At 49.3% G+C, this 19,968-nt stretch overlaps 3 protein-coding genes across 11 annotated transcripts; 1 reads left to right on the top strand and 2 right to left on the bottom strand.

Moving 5' to 3' along the window:
* Positions 1-1,829: 1,829 nt before the first annotated feature.
* Positions 1,830-10,238, bottom strand: ISG20L2 (interferon stimulated exonuclease gene 20 like 2). 3 transcript variants are annotated; one of them, XM_022559399.2, is made up of 4 exons: positions 8,758-9,477; positions 7,291-8,136; positions 4,989-5,189; positions 1,830-4,277 (listed from the first exon to the last, which is right to left on the bottom strand). In XM_022559399.2, exons 2-4 carry the CDS (start codon positions 8,020-8,022, stop codon positions 4,164-4,166), a joined length of 1,047 nt encoding a protein of 348 aa, XP_022415107.1. In that variant the 5' UTR covers positions 8,023-8,136; positions 8,758-9,477; the 3' UTR covers positions 1,830-4,163. The 3 variants fall into 3 exon arrangements, with proteins under 3 accessions (XP_022415107.1, XP_089769616.1, XP_089769626.1); XM_089913490.1 differs by having other exon boundaries at positions 7,291-9,477; XM_089913500.1 differs by lacking the exon at positions 4,989-5,189 and having other exon boundaries at positions 7,291-10,238.
* METTL25B (methyltransferase like 25B) lies at positions 8,842-15,713 on the top strand. 7 transcript variants are annotated; one of them, XM_022559394.2, is made up of 9 exons: positions 8,842-9,015; positions 9,366-9,572; positions 12,012-12,136; positions 12,290-12,482; positions 12,946-13,008; positions 13,243-13,386; positions 13,859-14,340; positions 14,756-14,940; positions 15,354-15,465. In XM_022559394.2, exons 2-9 carry the CDS (start codon positions 9,462-9,464, stop codon positions 15,368-15,370), a joined length of 1,320 nt encoding a protein of 439 aa, XP_022415102.1. In that variant the 5' UTR covers positions 8,842-9,015; positions 9,366-9,461; the 3' UTR covers positions 15,371-15,465. The 7 variants fall into 7 exon arrangements, with proteins under 7 accessions (XP_022415102.1, XP_089769562.1, XP_022415100.1 ...); XM_022559392.2 differs by having other exon boundaries at positions 8,846-9,015; positions 15,371-15,713; XM_089913443.1 differs by lacking the exon at positions 8,842-9,015 and adding an exon at positions 10,038-10,428 and having other exon boundaries at positions 9,464-9,572; positions 12,330-12,482; positions 15,371-15,713.
* Positions 15,714-16,048: 335 nt separating this feature from the next.
* On the bottom strand, positions 16,049-19,716 carry MRPL24 (mitochondrial ribosomal protein L24). Its single transcript, XM_022559400.2, has 6 exons — positions 19,585-19,716; positions 17,261-17,504; positions 17,085-17,180; positions 16,774-16,877; positions 16,381-16,511; positions 16,049-16,277 (listed from the first exon to the last, which is right to left on the bottom strand). Exons 2-6 carry the CDS (start codon positions 17,441-17,443, stop codon positions 16,141-16,143), a joined length of 651 nt encoding a protein of 216 aa, XP_022415108.1. The 5' UTR covers positions 17,444-17,504; positions 19,585-19,716; the 3' UTR covers positions 16,049-16,140.
* Positions 19,717-19,968: the final 252 nt, after the last annotated feature.

The following is a 19,968-nucleotide window of genomic DNA, read 5'->3' as shown; positions in this document are numbered from 1 at the left end:
ATCTTCCCACTTCATTAATTCAGGACTCCATCACTGCTCATCGAATTAGTCAAACAGAAGAACTCAGCTCCTGGCCCTTCCCCAATCCTGCTTCCATTGGGCTGCCAGCATCGTCTTCCTAAAACCCAGATCTGACCACATCACTCCCCTGCTTTTAAATCCTTGCAGGATTTAAATTTAAATTGAAATTAGTTTACTGGTTTCTCTTCTTCAGGTTGCTGTAAGCAACTCGGGGTCACATGCCGTTTCTCTGTGCCTAGCACAATGCCTGGCACATAGCAGGTGTTTAATAAACACTTGAGTGGAAGGATTCCAAGCCTCAGCAGGTGCTGCCTGAATGTGTTAACAGCGAAGCAGGGCAGTGGTTAAGAGCAGAGGCTTCAGACAGGCAGACTTGGCAGGTCTGAATGCCAGCACCACCAACCTCCAGCTATTTGGCCTGGGGAATATCTCTTCCTTTTTGTCAGCCTCAGTTTCCTCAACTGTTAAATGGGAATACCTCCACCTACCTTACAGAGAATGGGACAATGCTCCTAAAGGACTCAGCACAGTGCCTGACACAGAGAAGAACTCAATAAATGGTTGCCATTATTATTATTAATGACAGCAACCATCAGTTAAACGTCAAGGTTAGAAGAGAACCCCAGAATTTTAATGCTAGAACCACTGGGGCTCCAAGAAACAAACTGACTGACCATCACAAATTTAGTAAGTGGCGAGATCAAACTTAAAACCTAGTATCAATACAACAATAAAATGCTGTTATGGGCTGTTTTGTGGACTTGCCCTTAATTACAGGGTAAATGAAAGAGCACTGTGAACAATAATACGTAGACTGTAGACGTAGGATATTCATAAATGCACTTGGCATATTGCATACATGGGAATTTGTGTCTCTAAACTTGGACTTGTGCTAATGTGCCTTGGGGTAAGTTCATAATTACAGTGCTGTTCATCTTTCCTATCGTCAGCTGTAACCATCTGTTAAACTAGGAATCAAATGATTCCTTTAGAGCCTTAGCTCGATCAGTGGTTCTTTTTTTTTCTTTTGGCCACACCGTGTGACTTGTGGGATCTTAGTTCTCCAACCAGGGATTGAACCCACGACCTCGACAGTGAGAGTGCAGAGTCCAGTGGTTAACAGGACGGCCAGGGAATTCCCTCAATCAGTGGTTCTTAAGGGTGGAGAGAATGGCAGTGCTATCACCTGAAATTTCAAAATACATCCCCCCTTACCCTTCTGAGAATCACTTTGTTACATGGAATTTTAAGATCAGTAATGTGTTTGGCATGATAACACTTCTCACACTCTTTTCCCTTTATCATTCTCATCTGCGGAAGGGGGTCTTGGCATTAGAAAACATTATTATGCTATGAAAAGAAAGCTATTGGAAGAGCATGTGTTTTGTTATACGTATGCTCCACTCTGAAGAGCCTTAATACCCAAGACAAAACAGGACTTGCTGATTGCTATTTCCATAGTAATCTGCAATGGGGCTTATCTGTCATCAGTTGGATGAAGGCTGGGAACAGAGGGGCAGAGAAAGAGGGGATTAAAATACAGGGATCCCCAGGACTTCCCTGGTGGTGCAGTGGTTAAGAATCTACCTGCGAATGCAGGGGACATGGGTTTAAGCCCTGGTCCAGGAAGATCCCACATGCCGCGGAGCAACTAAGTCTGTGATCTACAGCCCACGGGCCACAACTACTGAAGCCTGCACGCCTAGAGCCCGTGCTCCGCAACGAGAAGCCACCCCAACGAGAAGCCCGTGCACCACAATGAAGAGTAGCCCCTGCTTGCAGCAACAAAGACCCAACGCAGCCATAAATAAATAAATAAATAAATAAATTTATTAAAAATATAATAATAAAGTACAGGGATCCCCAGGCACCTTGCAGGGTGAGCTGGGCTCTGACCAGGAAGTGTGATAAGAGAAGAGTAAGAAAATGTCTGCAAGGTCCTCTGGTCTCCAGGTTCTTCCTGGTGAGCTAAAGTGAGACTGAGCTCTTCCCAATGCTGGACTGAGGGCACCTGAGTGGGGGGTGAAGTGGAGCATAGAAGCCAGTTGCTACTCACATGGATGGACCTAGAGATTATCACACTAAGTGAAGTAAGCCAGAAAGAGAAAGACGAATACCATATGCTATCACTTACATGTGGAATCTAAACTATGACACAAATGAACTTATCTATGAAAAAGAAACAGACTCAGAATAGAGAACAGACTTGTGGTTGCCAAGGGGAAGCGGGGTGGGGAAGGGATGGATTGGGAGTTTGGATTAGCAAATGCAAACTGTTATATATAGTATGGATAAACAAGGTCCTACTGTATAGCACAGGGAACTATATTCAATATCCTGCGATAAATTACAATATGGAAAAGAATATGAAAAAGAATGTATATATACATGTATAACTGAATCACTTTGCTGTACATCAGAAATTAACACAACATTGTAAATCAACTATACTTCAGTGGAATAAATTACAAAGCCAGGTACCCTAAAACTTGAACTCGAATGAGAATTTTCCACATATATTCTAGTTTACTGATCACAATGTAAGTAAGACTCCCCTTCATTTCAATTAAGACTTGTATCCCCACTTTTTGGTGTAGGCTTCCTTGATTAATCCCGCTTAGAGGTGTGTAAGGATGCCTAGCACCTCTTTGTGAAGTGTCATGGACACTACATATGTTGGGTTCAACAGGAACCAACTTGCTCAGAGCTCAACAGCTGCCTGTGCAAGCAGATCCTGTAGCGCAGGACACACAACAGCAAGACCACATCTGGGGTCCAGTTTGGCTGCAGGAAATTCCCTTCTATAGGCAGCCATGACTGTGACTCTGGACCCTGGAGCCAAACTAGCCACTCAAGAGGGCACAAGCCTTGTACATGGAGTCTGCATTCTCTCAAGACAGAGTGCAGTGATCCCAGATACAAAGTCAGACCTGTGATTCACCTTCCCAACATGAGGGTGTATACCACCGAGGAAGAGCTGGCAGGAGCGACCAGGCCGGCGTCATGAAGCACCCTTCTTCCCCGGCTCCATCCCTCCTGCCCGCCCGCTCTCTGAGTCACTCTCCTGGTCACATACCCTCTGTGTGAGGGTGTTCGCATGGCTTGGGGTGTCACTTTAGGTGTGCTCGTTGACTTGTGGTAGGGACGAGGACAAGGCAGCAGAGCACATGGGCTACACACAAAGGCTTGGTCAGCGCTTCTTGATGACTTCCAGCAAACCAGGGCCCAGTTAGTGTCATTCACACAGACCCTGGACCCCCTATCAGAATTATAGCTCTACAGGATCCTGTGACAAAGCTATTTAATGTGAAGTTATAAAGAAAACATCACACAATTGTTTTTCCTTTATAAAAATTTATCAAGGGAATAATTTGAGTTTTAAAAGGCTTGGTTTAGCAAAGTAAAAGACTAAAAACCATTAAAACACTTTGAATTCTTCTTTAACCTTCCAAGTGGGGTCTAAATTAAATAAATCCTCTATCACTTTAGGAAAGAGGCTGCTTTCCTAAATCCGAAAAATTGATTTCCAAGTCACACTCTCTTACCTCTACTGCCTTGTAACCCTAAGAACTAAACCTCACCAGGGATGGCTCCTCTGGAAGTCAAGGTGGAAAGAACAGGTGAAATCCCAACACAGACTGGATGTAGACTCTGAGCCAAAAAAAGTCTGAGAGAAACTGTGATCATACAAGTTATCATCCAGCAGGATACTTTTGGAAAGTTCAACACGGTGCTGCTAATTATTTGAGAACAAAAGGCATAAAATGAGACCCTAGTGATAATGGTCACCCTAGTGATAAGGCAGTTTGGGAAACTACACTTCCCAGTATGCCCTGCCCCTTGAAAGTCAAAAGGCTTTCCCAGGAGCAAAGCACCCTGGAACCCATGGTTAGCACCATTTAAGAGGTAAACAGCCTACAGGGCTGGGTTCTGACATGGAGCCTTCCTCCTTCCATGGAACACTTAACAACACCTGAGGTGAAATTTTAATGGATTTTAAGTCTGGGGTGGAGCCTCAGTCTCCCCAACAACTCTAGTTTCCAAAGGTGTAGAGCTGGTAGAGCTGTCCACTGGTCCACTGCCCTGTTCTCCTGGGTGTGGTGCTGCCTCTGCCTCCCCACATTACCAGTGTCCCCATGGAACTAGTCTTTTGGGGGATTCTGGGCCAGGTGCTGTTCCCACTCAACTTCAACCAACTTGTACAGCTCCATGGTGGCCTGAGCATCTTCCACAGAGGAATGCCCGCTCTTCCCAACCTGAGAGAAGGAAGAAAAGGGAGGAAGAGAAGGACATGAAGCTACAAGAGACTGTTTCTTCCCTTCCCAACTGGCTCCCTCCAACCCACTGATGCTGCTGCTTCTGCAGTTAGCGGGCTACAAAGGTGGACCTCTGGTGAGGCCCTACTCCTTATCTAATTTCAGGGGTTCAACTCCTATGCTACTGTCTGCGTCAATCCTTTCTGTAGCAACATGTACATACCCTATTGTTCTACATTCTTCTGTAGAGGCAGAACAAACCAGATCATAGACAGGCCTTCTGAGTCTTCCACCTTCCCCAGTTCCTTAACTGATCTGTATATGACATGTGTCTACAGCCTCATGCCAGGCAGGCCATCCCCTCTTTGACTGCCAAACATATGAAATACATAAGAGCCTCTTGCATCCACTACGTGGTCTTTTAGACCACCACAACTACCTGCTTTCTACTTTTCTTAGTTAGGGTTTTATCCCCACTTTCAGGCTTTTTTCCTTTTCCAAGTATCCTTTGGAACACTCTGGGAGGTAGAGAACAGGAATAGTTATCCCTATGTAGAGATGGACCCCTTTGCCCAAAGCTCTTCCCATCAGAGCATCCCACCCAGATCTCTCTACAGCCAGAGGAATTTGAGGGTCAGAGCCTGGAGAAAGGCAGCAGGAGAGCCTTCAGTGTCCAGGCCAGAGGTCTGGCAGCATTTGGGAAGACGCTACCTGGATGTCCCGGCTCAGCAGCTTCTTGGTGAGATGCTTCAGAGACATGGTTGCATTCTCTGGGCAGTCGGCCTTACGGTTGAGGAGGGGGATATGGGAGGTATCTCGGGTTAGGGACTTAGGGTGAAAATACTGAAGGGCTTTGAAGTCATTGTGGATGGCATGCCCCACCACTATCTTCCCTGTGAGAATCTTCAAGATCTGAAACAGGCATGGGAGAAGAGGTGGTGAGGAACAGCACTCAAAGATGTAGCCCCTGCATCTTCAAAGCCCAACATGGCTGTTTAAGTCCTTCTAGGTTCTTTTCACCAATTGCCCACCTGCCTCATCCTTGAAATGCCCTCTTCCACAAGTTTTCTTTCACCTGAAATCTATCTCCTCTCCCCAAGGTAAAAGTAGGTATTTTCTATGGTGTAACCCTGTTTGGATTTACATCACCAGTGGCACCTTATCTTCACATTAATTTCTACCCCAATGTGATGTTCATGTAACTACCTAGTTCAGTCCTGGCTTGATACCTGAAGTTCTTTAACCATGATCATTATGTTGGCCTTAGACATAGGCTGGGACAAATGTTGTTAAAGATGGGCTCCAGGAAGGTACTGGAAGCCCCAAATTATATGCAAATAGATATGCATATGTTTGCCCTCTTTTTGGGGGGGGGTCCATGGCTTTCATCAGATCCTCAAAGAGCCTACAAGCCATAAAAGATTAAGAATTGGGAGTTCCTTGGCAGTCTAGTGGTTAGGACTCGGCACGCTCACTGCCTGGGGCCGGGGTTCGATCCCTGGTTAGGGAACTAAGATCCTGCAAGCTGTGAGGCACAGCGCCCCACCTCAAAAAAGAAAAAGATTAAGAATCATTTATAGACCAAGGCTGCAGAGGGAAGTGATCAAGAGCCCATGCTTATGCTGCTTTAACAAGAAATCAGTCCCGGCGCTTCATAGCTCCTCCTGCTCATAACCACAGGGTATTTACCAGCTGGTCAGGAACCTTATTCACACCATTCTTGGAACCAAATAATTTCTCACCATTTCAGAATCTTAAAGCATAAGGACACACTGCCAATGAGGATAACTAAAGAATATGTCATGAGCTCTGAAGGCCATTACCAAAATGGGGTTCCAAACAGATTGTGAACAAGAGCAACAGGGCTGGAATCAATGCCTGGCCTCCCAATGGGACCCCTTGGAAGGGAAAAGACTCATTTGAATGTACCTTAGTCTCATACCCCAGCTTGGGCACTGGTTTTTATGATGAAAGCCAGATATAGTCCAATCAACTTGGTATTTAGTTGCTCCTAACTGCACCTGCAGTTTACTGACCACTAACACCTTTACTTCGCATTAATTTCAACATATGGCCTGCCTTAAAGCTAAGTGGATTTGCTGTTTCAGGCCCACCCCATCTTCTGCCTCTCCCAAGCCTTTGCTCAGCTATGCCCCTGGTGCACAGGATGTTCTTCAACTCTTCAAGTTCTTTCTAAAATCCAGCTATTCCACCTCTGATGGAATTCCTCCAACTGACTGCTCTGGCATATGAGGAATTATTGGAACAGTGTGCGTCTAGAGAAGGCAAAGAATGTGGAGCTGAAATTACAAAGAAGTGGACCGAAGGCGCCCTCTGGAGGCCTTCCAAGACCAGCAGGCTCCCTTCCCCTTCACGTTTACCAGCTCACCCTCCTTTCCTGTTCATTTGTTGTGGCTCCAGTATTCAGCATAGGACTTACAGTGGCTAGGTTTGCTCAGTGAGTGAGATGAGAACCCCAACATACCAGCCCGGTGTCTTTTATCCCCTCCACTGCAGGCTACCTGTTCCAGTTATATAAATATGCCCCAGCTCCTTCTGTCAATGTTCTGCCTTCTCCTACCACCAACTTTCCACATTGCCACAGGCTACTTCTTGCTTGGGAAGCCCTCTCTACCTCTCTATTCTCAACCCTAGACCCCACCTCTACAAGGCATTCTCAAACTGAGCCCTTTCCCCCTGGCACTCATGCCTGTTGCTCTGTCCATCACTGGCTGTTATTTCTCTAGCAGATTCCCAGTTCTCCAGATGAGGATTCCACTTGGGACCTAAAAGATCTTAACTAATAAAGTTCGTTACACCCGCTAATTGTAACTTTCCAGACTCTCACCACTCCTTATCCCAACAGAAAGCCTTCTTCATCTGCTACTCCACCCACTCCATCCCTCCCTCCACAATCCTTCGGCGCCTCCCCAGGGTGATATTCTTTGCAGAAAAATGATTTGGGCCTCTCCCCACCCACCCCGCTGCTACCACCATCTCCCATGCCTCTCACCTGGCTCCGAGCAATCTTGAAGGGTGTGGCATTCACCATGTGCTGCTTCCGGATACCGCTCCATCTGGTCCGGTAGTCCACAATGTGGCAGGGGGGAAGGATGTACTCATCATAAAGCACATCTCCGCTGTAGCTGACAATGCTACATCGAGCCAAGGAACTGACATGCCCCTTGGGTCCTGTGCCCACCATCTCACAGTCAATTGCCACCATCTTCGTTGGCATCTTCTGGGATGCTCCAGGGTATTTATTCTCTGAGTGAGCTTGGGTGGAGATCTGTGGGGCAGTCTTCTGAGGAGGGCTCTTCTGGGAGCCCTTCTTCTGGGGGCGAATTGGGAGGCTCTTGATCTTTGGTAGGGCACTCTGGAACTCCCCCAGCAAATCTACTTTAGCCACAACAGAACCAGCTTTCTGTGAAGGAGCAGGGGTCAGCCAAGGCACTGCAGATTTCTTGTCCAGGGACTGCTCTGACCCACTGCTGGAAGCAGCAGTCTTCTTTTTTGGAAGGGGAGGGGCCTTCCAAGTGCCATCCACCTTGGGAGTGTCCCCTTTCTTTGAAGGTTCTGAGTGCAACTTAGGGACCTTGCTAGGGGGCTGCTGCTTCTTATTCAGAAAGCCTTTCCGTTCCAAGAGCCGCCGCTTCTTGACAAATTTTTGGTGCTTGGCATTGCCTTCTAATGCCCTTCTGGGGGGAGGTTCGCCAAAATCCAGATTGAGGAGTAAGGTAGACATGATGACGGTGGATGGTGGGAGAACAGTTGGGAAAAACAGCTTACCAATGAGAGGATGGACAAGTCATCCTCTGCTGAATCCCATAGGCCAAGACCTGGAGGTTTGTAGTATACCCTGGGGAAGAAAATGATCCTGATAACGGAGTCCATAGGCCTGGGAACCAGTAAGATAAGACCCATCTCCGTAGGACTTAAAGGAGAGAGGAAAGACATCAGAGTAACCTCTCAGATAACGTGAAATGTGAAATGATGGAAGGAGGACTTCCTTCTGAACCAGGAAGCCTGGGTTCCAGGGAAGCCCCACAATTCTCCAGCAGTACGGTATTAGGAAGGCCATTTCCCCTCTCTAGATCTCAGTCTCATTTGTAAACTGAGGGGGGTGCAGGGCCAACCAGCTGAAACTCTTGTGATCTGGAACGCCAGAATAGGTGAGCTCTATCATTTGCCCAGGGAAGGAACGTCTAAGTATGCTCGAAGGCAGTCACAGGTTTGGCATAGTTGACCTCTGAATTACCCAGGCATCCCCAGCGCGGGTCCCAAGGACAGAGACAGAAATTCAGGCACCCATTTCCCTCATCTCCACGTGAGGGAAATCCCCACATGCAGCTCACTCAAGTCCTTCTCCCAAGAAAGGACCTTTGACAACACATATTAGCGGAGGGGAAAACCGAGGCTGGGGACAGCACACTCTGGCCGTCCACGCCACGGAGCCAGCTTCCCACCCTCACACACCTACCTCCCAGATGGGCCCAGCTAAGACCGGAAGCGCCAGGAGCCGGATGCGGAAATTGGCGCGCGTAGGCGAGGCCCGAGCCGGCAGGCTAGCGGATGGGAACGCGCCGGAGGCCGGGCCCGCGTACCCACAGCGCACCTGCCTCCGGGAGCGAGGCCAGGGATTCCTAGTGTGTGAGAAGCGGCAGCGGCAGCGGCGGCGGCGGCGGCGTGGGTGGAGGCGGGGGCGGATGCGCTGCCCGGCCCCTCTAGCCCAGTGGAGGTACAATTCGAAGGTGTGGGGAGACCGCTACAAACTGGCACTGCAGCGTGCCGGAGGCCCCAGGCCTCACTTCCGTTGGAAGAGGGAAGAATATGGGAAGGGGCGGGATCTGGAGGCCGGACCTGGAACTTGGCCCGCCCCACTCCGTGAGGTGGGCGCCGCGGCACGCCTCTGTGGCGTCACTGCGCTGGCACCGCCTCCCGGTTTGCGTCCAATGCTGACAGCTTCGGTCTGTGGGACGTCGCGGCCTGTGACGTCAGGAGGGCGCCTCAAGTCTTCAACCCCAACCTCGAAGCCCGGAAAGGCAGTGTCTGGGACCGGGCTCTGAGCGCTTTCTTCTGGTTCTGCAGGGCTGAGCCAAGCCCGGGTCCCGGACCCGCGTAGTCCTGACCCAGGTTCCCGCCTCACTGCATCCTCCTTCCCCGCGCCACCGGCTGGGCCCCGGAATGCCGGGGGTCTCCGCCCGGGGCCTCTCTCACGAAGCGAGGAGGCAGCTAGCTGTGAACCTCACCCGGGTCGTGACGCTCTACCGTTCCATCCTGGACGCCTACATCATTGTGAGGCCACAGGGTTGTGGGTGGGGTGCTCCTGGTTATGTGGGTGGCTCCCTAGCCACGACAGGGGAAGAATGTAGAGTTAGCTTCTGATCTCTTTTCTAATATGTTTCTTCAGTCTTTTGTCTGTACGAGAAAGGGTTAAAGCTGGGGCAGCCCCCCCTTCTTTTTCTTTCAGATGACCTAAATATTAATAGTTTTAGCATCTAGGTTGTTTTTCTAACCCTCTCAAGTCCAAAGTAATAAAACGCATGGACATTTGAGCCATGCTGCTGCAGCTACGTTAAACTCTCCCAGGAACGTGTGAGGTGTTTCGAGAACACACATGTTCATTCATTCAAGCTTTGAATAAATTCCTGGCTTTGCAGTGTAATGGACAATTCCAACTTTGGAGTTGACAGACTTGGACTAGAATCCTGCCTCCCCTACTGTGTTAACCTTAGGCATAAAAAAATACATTCCTCCTAGCCTCAGTTCCTGAGCGGTAAAATGGATCTCTTTTTGAAGGATCATTGTGAAGAATAAATGAGATGATGTATAAATGGCAGCAACATCTACCGAATTGTTCAGCTCCCAAACCCAGAAGCCATCCTCGATTCAGCTCTTTTCTTCATTGATCTACGATCCAGCCCTTCAACAAGTCCTATTGGCTCATCTTCCAGAATAGATCCAAATTCACCCATTTGTCTCCATTGCCATTGCTACCACCCTAGGACAAGCCAACATCATCTCTCTCCTGGACTACTTCCTAACTGATCTCTGTGTTTGCTTCCTCTCCTCCATACCCAGTTCTTCACAAAACAGCCAGATTAATCTTTTAAAAATGTAAATCTCACCAGGACACTTCCTTGCTTCTTAGGTACTTTGATGAAATCGTAATTCTTTACCATTACCTATAAAACCCTACATGATCTGTCCCCTGCTCTCTTTTAAACCCCGTCACATTTCATTCTCTCCCACATTCACTGTACTACACTGGGCCTTTGCACTTACTGATCTGCCTGGAATGTTCTTCCTCCACAGAAAGGCAATTGAGTAGGGTGGTTAAGAGCAAGAACTCCAGAGTCAAATTGGTTTCAAATCCCAGCTGTGCCACTTACCAGCTTTTTGACTTAGACAGAATACTTAATTGCTGTACTTTGGTTTCCTTATCTGTAAAATGGGGGATAAAAATAGTACTATCTCATAGGGTAATTGTGAGGGTTAAATGCATTAATATACGTAAAATGTTTCAGACAGTGCCTGGCATATTATAGTATTCTGTAAGTGTTTGCTATTACCTGAATTTTTAAAAATTGAGATAGAATTGACATTTTAGTTTCAGGTGTATAATATAGTGATTTGTATATATTATGAAATGATTACAGTAACTCTAGTTAATATCCATCACCATACATAGCTACATTTTTTTCTTGTGATGAGAACTTTTAAGATCTTCTCTCATCAACTTTCAAGTATACAATACTTTCAAGTATACAATACAGTATTATTTACTATAGTCACTATGGTGTACATTACATCTCCATGACATTTATTTTGTAACTGGAAGTTTGTACCTTTTGACCCTCCTCACCCATTTTACCCACCCCCACCCCCTGACTCTGGCAACCACTGCCTGAATTTTTTTACATGTGCTGTTTCCTGTTCATCATTCAAGTCTCAGCTCAAGTGTCACCTTCTCAGACAAGTCTTCCCTCATTGCTCTATCTAAAATAGTACTCTCTCAAACTCTCCATTGTTACTGTTTCATTAGTGTTTTATTGTCTATGTGGCATTTGATGTTATCTGAAATAATTTTTTAAAATGTAAGCTCTGTAAGAGCAAGGGTCTTGTCTGTCTGCTTCATTGTTTGTATCCCCTGAGCCTAGGATAGAACTTGGTGCCTAACCAAAGCTCCAGAATTTGTGTTGAATAAATGAATGAATAAAAATACATTCTGGCAGGGAATTCCCTGGTGGTCCAGTGGTTAGGACTCGGCGCTTTCACTGCCGAGGGCCTGGGTTCAATCCCTGGTCGGGGAACTAAGATCCCACAAACCACGCAGTTCAGCCAAAAAAAAAAAAAAAAAAAAAAAAACCCAACATTCTGACATATATAATGTCTGGCACATCTAATGGTAGGTTACTAGATGGTAACGCTAATACTGGGTGTCAGTCACTGTGGTGTTGAGGATGCAAATGTGAAGCCACCATCCTTGCCCTTTAGTTGAGTGGAGGAAACAGACACATAAATAAGTGGGGACACTGCTAAAAGGAGAGGTGTGTCCAGAATGCAATTTGGGCTCAGAGGAAGGAGGGGGAGGCTAGAGCAGGCTTCAGAGAAGAGATGACAGCCAATGAGTAGAGGTGCCTGTTAGTTGCAGCCAGTGGCCATGTGTTGAGCGGGGTGGGGAAGAATGGAAAGAGTAGTAGCCTGTTGATTGCTTCTCGCTTTCCCCTACAGGAATTTTTCACAGACAACCTATGGGGCACACTCCCTTGCTCATGGCAGGAAGCCCTGGATGGACTGAACCCGCCACAGCTGGCCACACTGCTGCTGGGGATGCCTGGGGAAGGGGAAGTGGCCAGGTATGGGCAAGAGGGCACCTGTGTTGGGGGACTTGGTGCTGAGCCCTGCAGGGAGCCATTGCTCAGAGTCTCACAAGGGCTTCCTGGGTTGTAAACTTGCACACTCAGGATGCAATGGCACTATTCACTGGGGGCCTGGGTGGGCTATCTCAGGTACAGGTCGGTGTGGCCACTCACCCTGCTGGCCCTGAAGTCCACAGCCTATGCCCTGGCTTTTACCCGGACGCCTGGGTTTCAGACCCCCTCAGAGTTCCTGGAGAACCCCAGCCAGAGTTCCCGACTGACAGCTCCATTCCGGAAACATGTCAGGCCCAAGAAGCAGCATGAGATTCGGAGGCTGGGAGAGGTGAGGAGATGGCTGGGGTATAGGTGGTATCTGGGAGCCTGGGGACTCCTTAAGCCTATGGGTTACAAAGGTGTGGGCACCTTATATTACCTGCAGGACCAGAGGCCCTAGAAAGTCCCTTCCTTGTCAGATACACTATAATCATATCTTCATCCTTTTGCTGGGTTGTTTGGTGGCTGTATTTGAATCACTGGCTTAATCTTGTTCTGATAACCTTCACAATCTGCTCATGGCTTCACAGCAGGGCTCTTGTTCTGTGGAGGAGACTGAATCACTAGCCTGAGAGGAGCAAAGACAGTAGCCTGAGCCTGGGGTCAGCACACCCCATTTTGGTTTCCATGTCTCTTGTCTCTTCCCTCTACCCATCTTTCTCTGCCATCTTCAGCTCCTCCACCCTCATTATGGGTGTTTGCCCTGGGAGCCAACACCAATGGCAGGAGACCTTTGTTCCCTCCTCTTTCAGTTGGTGAAGAAGCTGAGTGACCTCACAGGCTGCACCCAAGTTGTGGATGTAGGCTCAGGCCAGGTGAGCCAGACCCCTAATGTTCTGGTTTTTTGTCGTGGGGATAGAACAGCTGGAAGACAGGTTATCGGGCCACAGGCCCAGGGAGGCACGTGCTAAGGAGTGGTAGAAGCAAGCTGGGCAGAATTTAAGCCTTCTGGGGGCCTAGGACCCAGGCGTCCAAACCACAGATAGGGAGGGGGACAGTGGAGAGGACACTGAACGGGGCTGTCTCCACCCTCCCTCTCGGGACTCCAGGGCCATCTCTCCCGCTTCATGTCCCTGGGGCTGGGGCTGATGGTGAAGAGCATTGAAGGGGATCAGAGACTGGTGGAGAGAGCCCAGCGCCTAGACCAGGAGCTCCTGCAGGCTCTGCAGAAAGAGGAGAAGAGGAACCCACAGGTAGACCAGCCCTTCCTGCAGCCAGGACCGTGAGAGCAGGGTCTGCTTGGCTGGAATTGGGCACCAAGGCTAATTCCCTCTTTTAAGTTTCTCAGCTTGACATGGCGTGTCTCTATTTCTGCTACCCCTTTCCCAAGGTCCCTCCTTCACCAAAGCCTCCTCATATCTGAAAGGCACCTTCTAGTTAAAAAGTGCTTTCCACACCGATACGTCCTTCTCACAGCCACCTGTAAAAAGTGGCCAATCAAATGAGAAAGCTCAGACGAAAAGACCTGCAGTTACTAATAACAGACCCAGAATCTATCCCATCTCCTGATTTAAAGTTCCACTTTCTCCTCTGCCCCAGTTTCTCCCCCACCTTCCTCCTTGGGAAGGAACTCAGAGGACAGATCCATTCCCGTGGCTTGAGGTGGCACGGGGACGGGAAGCCGGCTTCCCATCTGCCTCTCTCTGTTCTGTCCTGCCTCCACAGGTGGTCCACACTGGCCCTCGCCACCGCCCCCACCATGTGGTTAGGTGGGTAGACCCCACGGCCCTGTGTGAGGAGCTTCTGCTTCCACTGGAGAACTCACCTCAGAGTGAGGCCCGCTTGCTGCTGACAGGCCTCCACGCCTGTGGGGATCTGAGTGTTGCCTTGCTGAGGCACTTCTGCCGCCCTGAGGTGGCGGCCCTGGCCTCAGTGGGCTGCTGTTACATGAAGCTGAGTGACCCCGGTGGCTACCCACTGAGTCAGTGGGTGGCTGGGCTGCCCGGCCGTGAACTGCCCTACAGGCTACGAGAGGGGGCCTGCCACGCCCTGGAGGAATACGCTGAGCGGCTGCAGAAAGCAGGCCCTGGCCTCCGAACCCACTGCTACCGGGCAGCACTGGAGACGGTCATCCGGCGTGCCCGGCCCGAGCTCCGTCGGCCAGGCGTGCAGGGGATCCCCAGGGTCCACGAGCTCAAGATTGAAGAGTGAGGCTGGGGAGTTGGGGGGGCGTGAGGAGGGGGGCATCACCTACTGGAGGTATGATTCCCCTCCCACCCTCAACTGTTTAGCATGTCCTGAAGAAAATCTAAATGTGCTGGGAGGAGGGGAGTGATTTTGAGTTCTGAAGCAGCTTCAAACTTTCTTTAAAAGGCAGTTGTCACTCTTTTATCAACTTTTTGAAATGCTAAAAATATGGCTAAATAATTGGACAGATTAGGCTGAAAATAAATTTTTGGATTGATTTGCTATTGGACAGACAGCTCACAGCCAGAAAAACATTTAAAAATGCCTTAGGGTGGCAAATCTATTACAGCTGGAATTGAATTAGGAATGGACAGTTTGAATGGGGGAGGAGGGTTCTAAAACCAAACTGAGTGCTGTCTGTGGCTGACCCCACAGATACGTGCAGCGGGGGCTCCAGCGGGTGGGGCTTGACCCCCACCTGCCGCTGAATCTGGCTGCCCTTCGGGCCCACCAGGCCCAGGAGAACCGTGTGGTGGCCTTCTTCAGCCTGGCCCTGCTGCTGGCCCCGCTGGTGGAGACACTGATTCTACTGGACCGGCTGCTCTACCTTCAGGAGCAGGGTGAGGGTGGCCAAAGCAGGGACCCAGGGCAAGAGGGGCTGGAGTTCTAGGGCTCTCCTTCAGGTCCTGGCCCCTGCACCTGCCAGGACTAGGTTCCTTGCTGTGGTGATTCTCAGACCAGCTGCTTCAGAGTCAGATGGGGGAAGGGGAACTTGTTAATGCAAATTCCTACTGAATCTGCCTGTGGTGGTACCTCCCTGAGGTGCATTTTAAGCCAGCATCCCAGGCACTGAGAACCTACGATGTGCTGCAGACTGCCTCCTCCCAAGTCAGTGTCTCGGGCACTCATGTCCCTGGAGAGAGCTGGGTCTCCTTAGACCCCCTGGAGCCTCCCCCATGGGGAAAAGGGGCTATGCCTACAGGCTAAGCAGGAAGTGGCTAAGAGTCTGTTTCATTTCTCCCCTTCTGAGTAGCCCTGCCTTTCTCATAGGCTTCCATGCTGAGCTCCTGCCCATCTTCAGCCCCGAACTCTCTCCGAGAAACCTGGTTCTGGTGGCCACCAAAAGGCCTCTGGGTGAGACCTTCTCTGTTCTGGAGACTGAAGACAGCTGACACAGCCTGAGGAAGGGCATATCTCAGACCCCATCTGAAACTGCCAGGTACCACACTGGGTGGCGGAGTCTTCACCCACCTCCTCAGCCAGAGAACCAGCATCCTCCGTGGAATCCTGGTTCCCTACAAACCTTCAGCTTCATACCCTTTCTCTCCCTCTGTGTGTTATGTAACATTATGCAAAAAGTTATTTTTAATTTATTAAAAAATTGAAATCTTTACTTTTCTGTCTTTTCTATTAAGTACAGAAAAGGACAGACACGCACCCTCCCTACCGAATCCTGCAGAGGTGCTAAATTAGGTCTCACATCCCCAACCCCCACTGTCTTCCCTAACAGGTAGCACCTTGTTACTCAGAGGTCTCCATGGAGGGAAGCTGTCTCTCCCTTAGATCTCCATCCCAGAATCCGCAGGCCCTGCCCTTTGGGAGGACCACCTTAAGGCTGGCTAACTTCTATCCAGGTTTTGTCATAACATCAGGACAGATGCTCCCTCCCTCAGTCCTTGAAACAGGCGTTAGGGGTGCCAGTCTACCAAAAGACAGCAGCTGCACACGGAGGACCCAAGGCTCTTTATTAGAGTCTGAAGAAGAGGTGGCCCCAATCTTCAAGGTTAAGGCAAGGAGGGGAGAAGCAGCTCTCCCCAGACTCAATACCAATAGACTTTCTTATGTCTCCGAGTCTCCTGGATCCCCATCGCCTCCATCACCTCCTCCTCCAGTGTCTTTAGACGGGGCACATAGGTTTTTTCTAGAGCATCTTCCACTGATGTGTCTTTGGGGCCACCTATTGAGCCAGAGAAAAGAAGATGGGTGGGAGGGCTTCTTAACATCCCTTACTCCCACTCCTCCCACCCCCCCCCACTTCTTGCCGCCTCACCCAGCCTCACCAATCCATGTTTCAGGGACGATGCCATCAGCTCTGGGAAATTCAGGTTTAGGGATAATTCTTCCTGATCTTCTGGAGACTCGTACCCGCTCTCCTGCCTCAGTGAATCTCCACTCCACCTCAGTGGGTTTCCTAGGGGATAGAAGAAGTGAGGCCAGCCAGGGAGTTAGGTCTCCCTCCTATGTTCCAACCCGAAAGTCAATGACTAAGGACACTAAGGTCACCATCTTGTTTCTCTGCTACCCCTGCACTGGGGTTTCCTATGGGGGGTCATGGATGGCCCCTCTCAATTTTCAGCACATCCAACCCACCATTCCCCTTTGGATAAACATGGTCAACAGCTGTGTGGACTCAGAGGGCAAGAAACCCTCTGACCAGAGCCCCATGTGCTTGCCTGTCCACAGGATCCACAAGTTTGACCTGGTTGTGGAGCAAGGGTGCTTCGCTGGGGATCATGGTTCCCCGGTAATCCACGGTCTTGCCAACATAACGATAATGCTGTCCAAAAGAGGAGGGGGCTATCAGAACCCAGGAGGTGAGAAGGGGGCTTGTCTACCACAACTCAGAGCATTCAAGTTGAAAAGCAGAAGGTTCAGTTGTCTCACCATCCCCTCAGCCAGTCTCTGGCCTCCCTGTGCTGCTCTTAGTGGACAGGGACGGATGGCACAGGCTTCCTGAGCATCGCCATCCTCACTCTTCACTTACTGTATTCAGCCCCTCCACGACCACCCAGTTTCGCTGCCGGATAACTTGAACCACTTTGCCTTGCTTCCCAGCGTCCTTGCCTTCTAGGATCTCTACCTGTGGGAAGAGATGACCGTCAGGGAAGGAGATCCTTGCCCAGGAGCACCCCGCCACCCTACCCCATCTGAGATTCTCACCCTGTCCCCACAGAACAGATGCCAGTCTTCATCAGAGATAGGTTCCACAGCCACCGGGCGCCGCCTAGTCCCTGGAGGATTCTTCTTCTTGTCTGACAAGGAGCCTGGGCGGCTCATCCCATAGCGGTAATTGGGAGGCAGAGTGACCTTGGATGCCAAGGCCAGCAGAGCAGAGAGCCGCATGGCTGGAGACTGTGAGAAATCCCCTGGCCGGTGAAAGACCCAGAAATCTTCCTAGTCGGCTCTGGGGTAGGACAGAAAGAAAGGGGCAAAGAAACAAGGGAAGCAACATTTTCTTAAGCACTTACTTCATGGCTCAATGGACTTGATCTTACTGAATCCTCACAAGATATTATCTTCGCTTTACAGATGACGATAGAGACTCAGAGAAGTTAAGTGACTTGTCAATGGTCATAAAGCTACTACGTGGGAGAATCAGCATTCAAAGCCACATATATCTGACTTCAAAGTCCAAAAATTCATTGAGGCCAGGGACCATGTTATCTAGATCACCCTTGAATCCAGCAGATCCCAGCAGGGCCTGGCATGTAGTAGGTACTCAATAAAAAGTTATTTAATAAATGCACCAACAGCAAGATGGAAAGAAAACAAGTAATGGACAAAACACTGGCGTAAAGCCAGAAAGCAGGCAGTTATAAGGTAAAACAATCAAACAGGTGGCAGAGATAAAAACTGGGATTAAAATGTCCCTACAAAATGTCCAATTCCTAATCTCAATCAAGGAAATAACCACTTCTCCCTAAGATAGTTGCTTTTCTAAAGGAAAAGGACCCAGAGCCAGACTCTAGGATTATAGAGTCCTACATTTCCAAACTAAGTATGTACTCTAAGCCTCCCAATTTTGGATAATGGACTAAACCAATGGGGCGGTGGGACAACTGAGGGCAAAAATAATAAGTGCTTCAGTTTGCTGAGCACTTGCTACCTTCCAGTTGCCATGCTAAGTGCTTTCCTGTATCATCTCATTTAAGCCCAAGGACAACTGATGAAGGAGGTACCATTAACCTTGTTTCATAGCTAAGAATAAAGCCTAACTTCAAAGTACAATTAAAGTGCACTCTAATGACATTAAAAGCTCTGGACTGGGAATCAGACGACCTGGGTTCTAGTCCCCGCTCCACCATCAACTTATTCTGTGACCCTAGGCAACTTCTGAGCTTCAGTTTCATCATCCATAAAACTTTACAGGGTTGTTTCTGTCATTCGAGTTATTTTTAACATTTTAACAAAGCAAGGTACAGAATCATGTGGATAGTATCCTTTTTTGGGTAAATTAAAAAATATATATTCTATCACAGACATAAATATTTACAAGAAGGCAACAGGGAACAAATAAAGTACTTGTTTTGGAGATAAGGAAGTTTGGGAGGGCTATTACTTTTCATCTTGTTCCTTTCCATAACGTTTGCATTTTCTAACCACGTACCTTTAAAATAATACATCAGCTGGTTTATCTGAACAGTGAGATATCAGGTCATTTCTCTTCTCTATACTTCTCAATATGGAAAAAACCTAATATTATTTTTAATTAATGCTGGATGAATGTTAAGGGCCTTGGTGTTCCCATTCAGAATCAAAAAATGCTTAGGGAGCACTACTATGTGACAGGTCTAATGCTGGGAACTTCACTATTCCCAGCATTTGATCTTCACACTGCTCTCCGCGGGAGGTTGACAGGAGACGAGGAAACCAAGGCCCTGAGAGCTGGAGACTTGCCCTAGTTCATGACTTGATAGAAGCAGAATTCTCTGGCGGTCCAGTGCTTAAGACTTTGCGCTTCCACTGAAGGACTGTAGGGGGCACGGGTTCCAACCCTGGTGGGGGAACTAAGATTCCGCAGGCCGCGCAGTGCGGCCCTCAAAAAAGACAATCTTAAGACCCGAGACTCCTGCGTGATTGCTGCAAGACGTCCCTTAACCTCAGCTATTCAAGATCTGAAGCTCTGGGAGGAGATCCCAGAAGCCAGCCCCCTAGATGTTTTCCTTTTTTCCCTCCAAACCCTGGAGAGGCTGGTGCCCTTCCGCAGCAGGGCTTTCATGGCGCGCTCTGGGGCGCCGTGCTAGGTAGTGAGGTAGAGCGTCTGCTCCCTCAGACCCCGGCTCCAAAGGCCCCGCCGGCCCCATCTTAGGTACGGGTGATGTCCATCCCCCAGCAGTCTTCAGCAACCACCCGCTCCGAGCTTCCGAAGCAGGGAGACCTCGGACGAAGCGACTGAGCCATGCCAGGGTCAAAGAAGGCTCTTCCCGCTCCCGCTCCCGGACCAGCCCAGAGTTGCCAAAACGTCCGGGCCACGCTGTTCTCACCTCCGCTTCCCGCTGAGCCCCGGAGCCTCCGCCAGTCCCTTCTGCACGTGGGACCTAAGCCCCGCCCCACCGCGTCCCCCGGCTTTCTGGGAAAAGTAGTCTAATGGTACAGTGGACGCGCAACGATAATCTAGCCTCTCTGCATGCTGGGAGTTGTAGTCCGCTGCTGCAAAGCAAGCGAGAAACAGGAAATTTGGCCTTGTAGGAAATCTAGGAAGCCTAAGAGCACCGTGAAGCACGTCGGGAATTGAAGGCAAAGCGGAATATGCTATCGCGCCTGGCACATTCCTGCACGTGCTCTGCGTGGAGGCCGCTGGGAATTGTAGTTACTAGAGACGACGGCTCCATTTTCTAGGTGATTGCGGCTTCTTCAAAGCAGAGAGC

This window comes from Delphinapterus leucas, chromosome 1, assembly GCF_059928025.1.
Source record: "Delphinapterus leucas isolate spDelLeu-1000000601 "Yukka" chromosome 1, BTC_Dleu_Yukka2, whole genome shotgun sequence".
Taxonomy (NCBI): domain Eukaryota; kingdom Metazoa; phylum Chordata; class Mammalia; order Artiodactyla; family Monodontidae; genus Delphinapterus; species Delphinapterus leucas.
Note: the sequence above shows the minus strand (reverse complement) of the source record. Positions and strands in the feature narration are given on the sequence as shown.

Excerpts from the sequence above, each read along its gene's own strand:
- ISG20L2 (XM_089913490.1), bottom strand. The coding sequence starts at position 8,022 with ATGTCTACCTTACTCCTCAATCTGGATTTTGGCGAACCTCCCCCCAGA. Across the intron at positions 5,190-7,290 it reads TCAAGATTGCTCGGAGCCAG|ATCTTGAAGATTCTCACAGG; the intron begins GTGAGAGGCATG and ends TGCCTGTTTCAG. Across the intron at positions 4,278-4,988 it reads TGCTGAGCCGGGACATCCAG|GTTGGGAAGAGCGGGCATTC; the intron begins GTAGCGTCTTCC and ends TCCTTCTCTCAG.
- METTL25B (XM_022559392.2), top strand. The coding sequence starts at position 9,462 with ATGCCGGGGGTCTCCGCCCGGGGCCTCTCTCACGAAGCGAGGAGGCAG. Across the intron at positions 12,137-12,289 it reads GGGGAAGGGGAAGTGGCCAG|GTACAGGTCGGTGTGGCCAC; the intron begins GTATGGGCAAGA and ends GGGCTATCTCAG. Across the intron at positions 14,341-14,755 it reads CACGAGCTCAAGATTGAAGA|ATACGTGCAGCGGGGGCTCC; the intron begins GTGAGGCTGGGG and ends CTGACCCCACAG.
- MRPL24 (XM_022559400.2), bottom strand. The coding sequence starts at position 17,443 with ATGCGGCTCTCTGCTCTGCTGGCCTTGGCATCCAAGGTCACTCTGCCT. Across the intron at positions 16,878-17,084 it reads TCGTGGAGGGGCTGAATACA|CATTATCGTTATGTTGGCAA; the intron begins GTAAGTGAAGAG and ends TCTTTTGGACAG. Across the intron at positions 16,278-16,380 it reads CGTCCCTGAAACATGGATTG|GTGGCCCCAAAGACACATCA; the intron begins GTGAGGCTGGGT and ends CTGGCTCAATAG.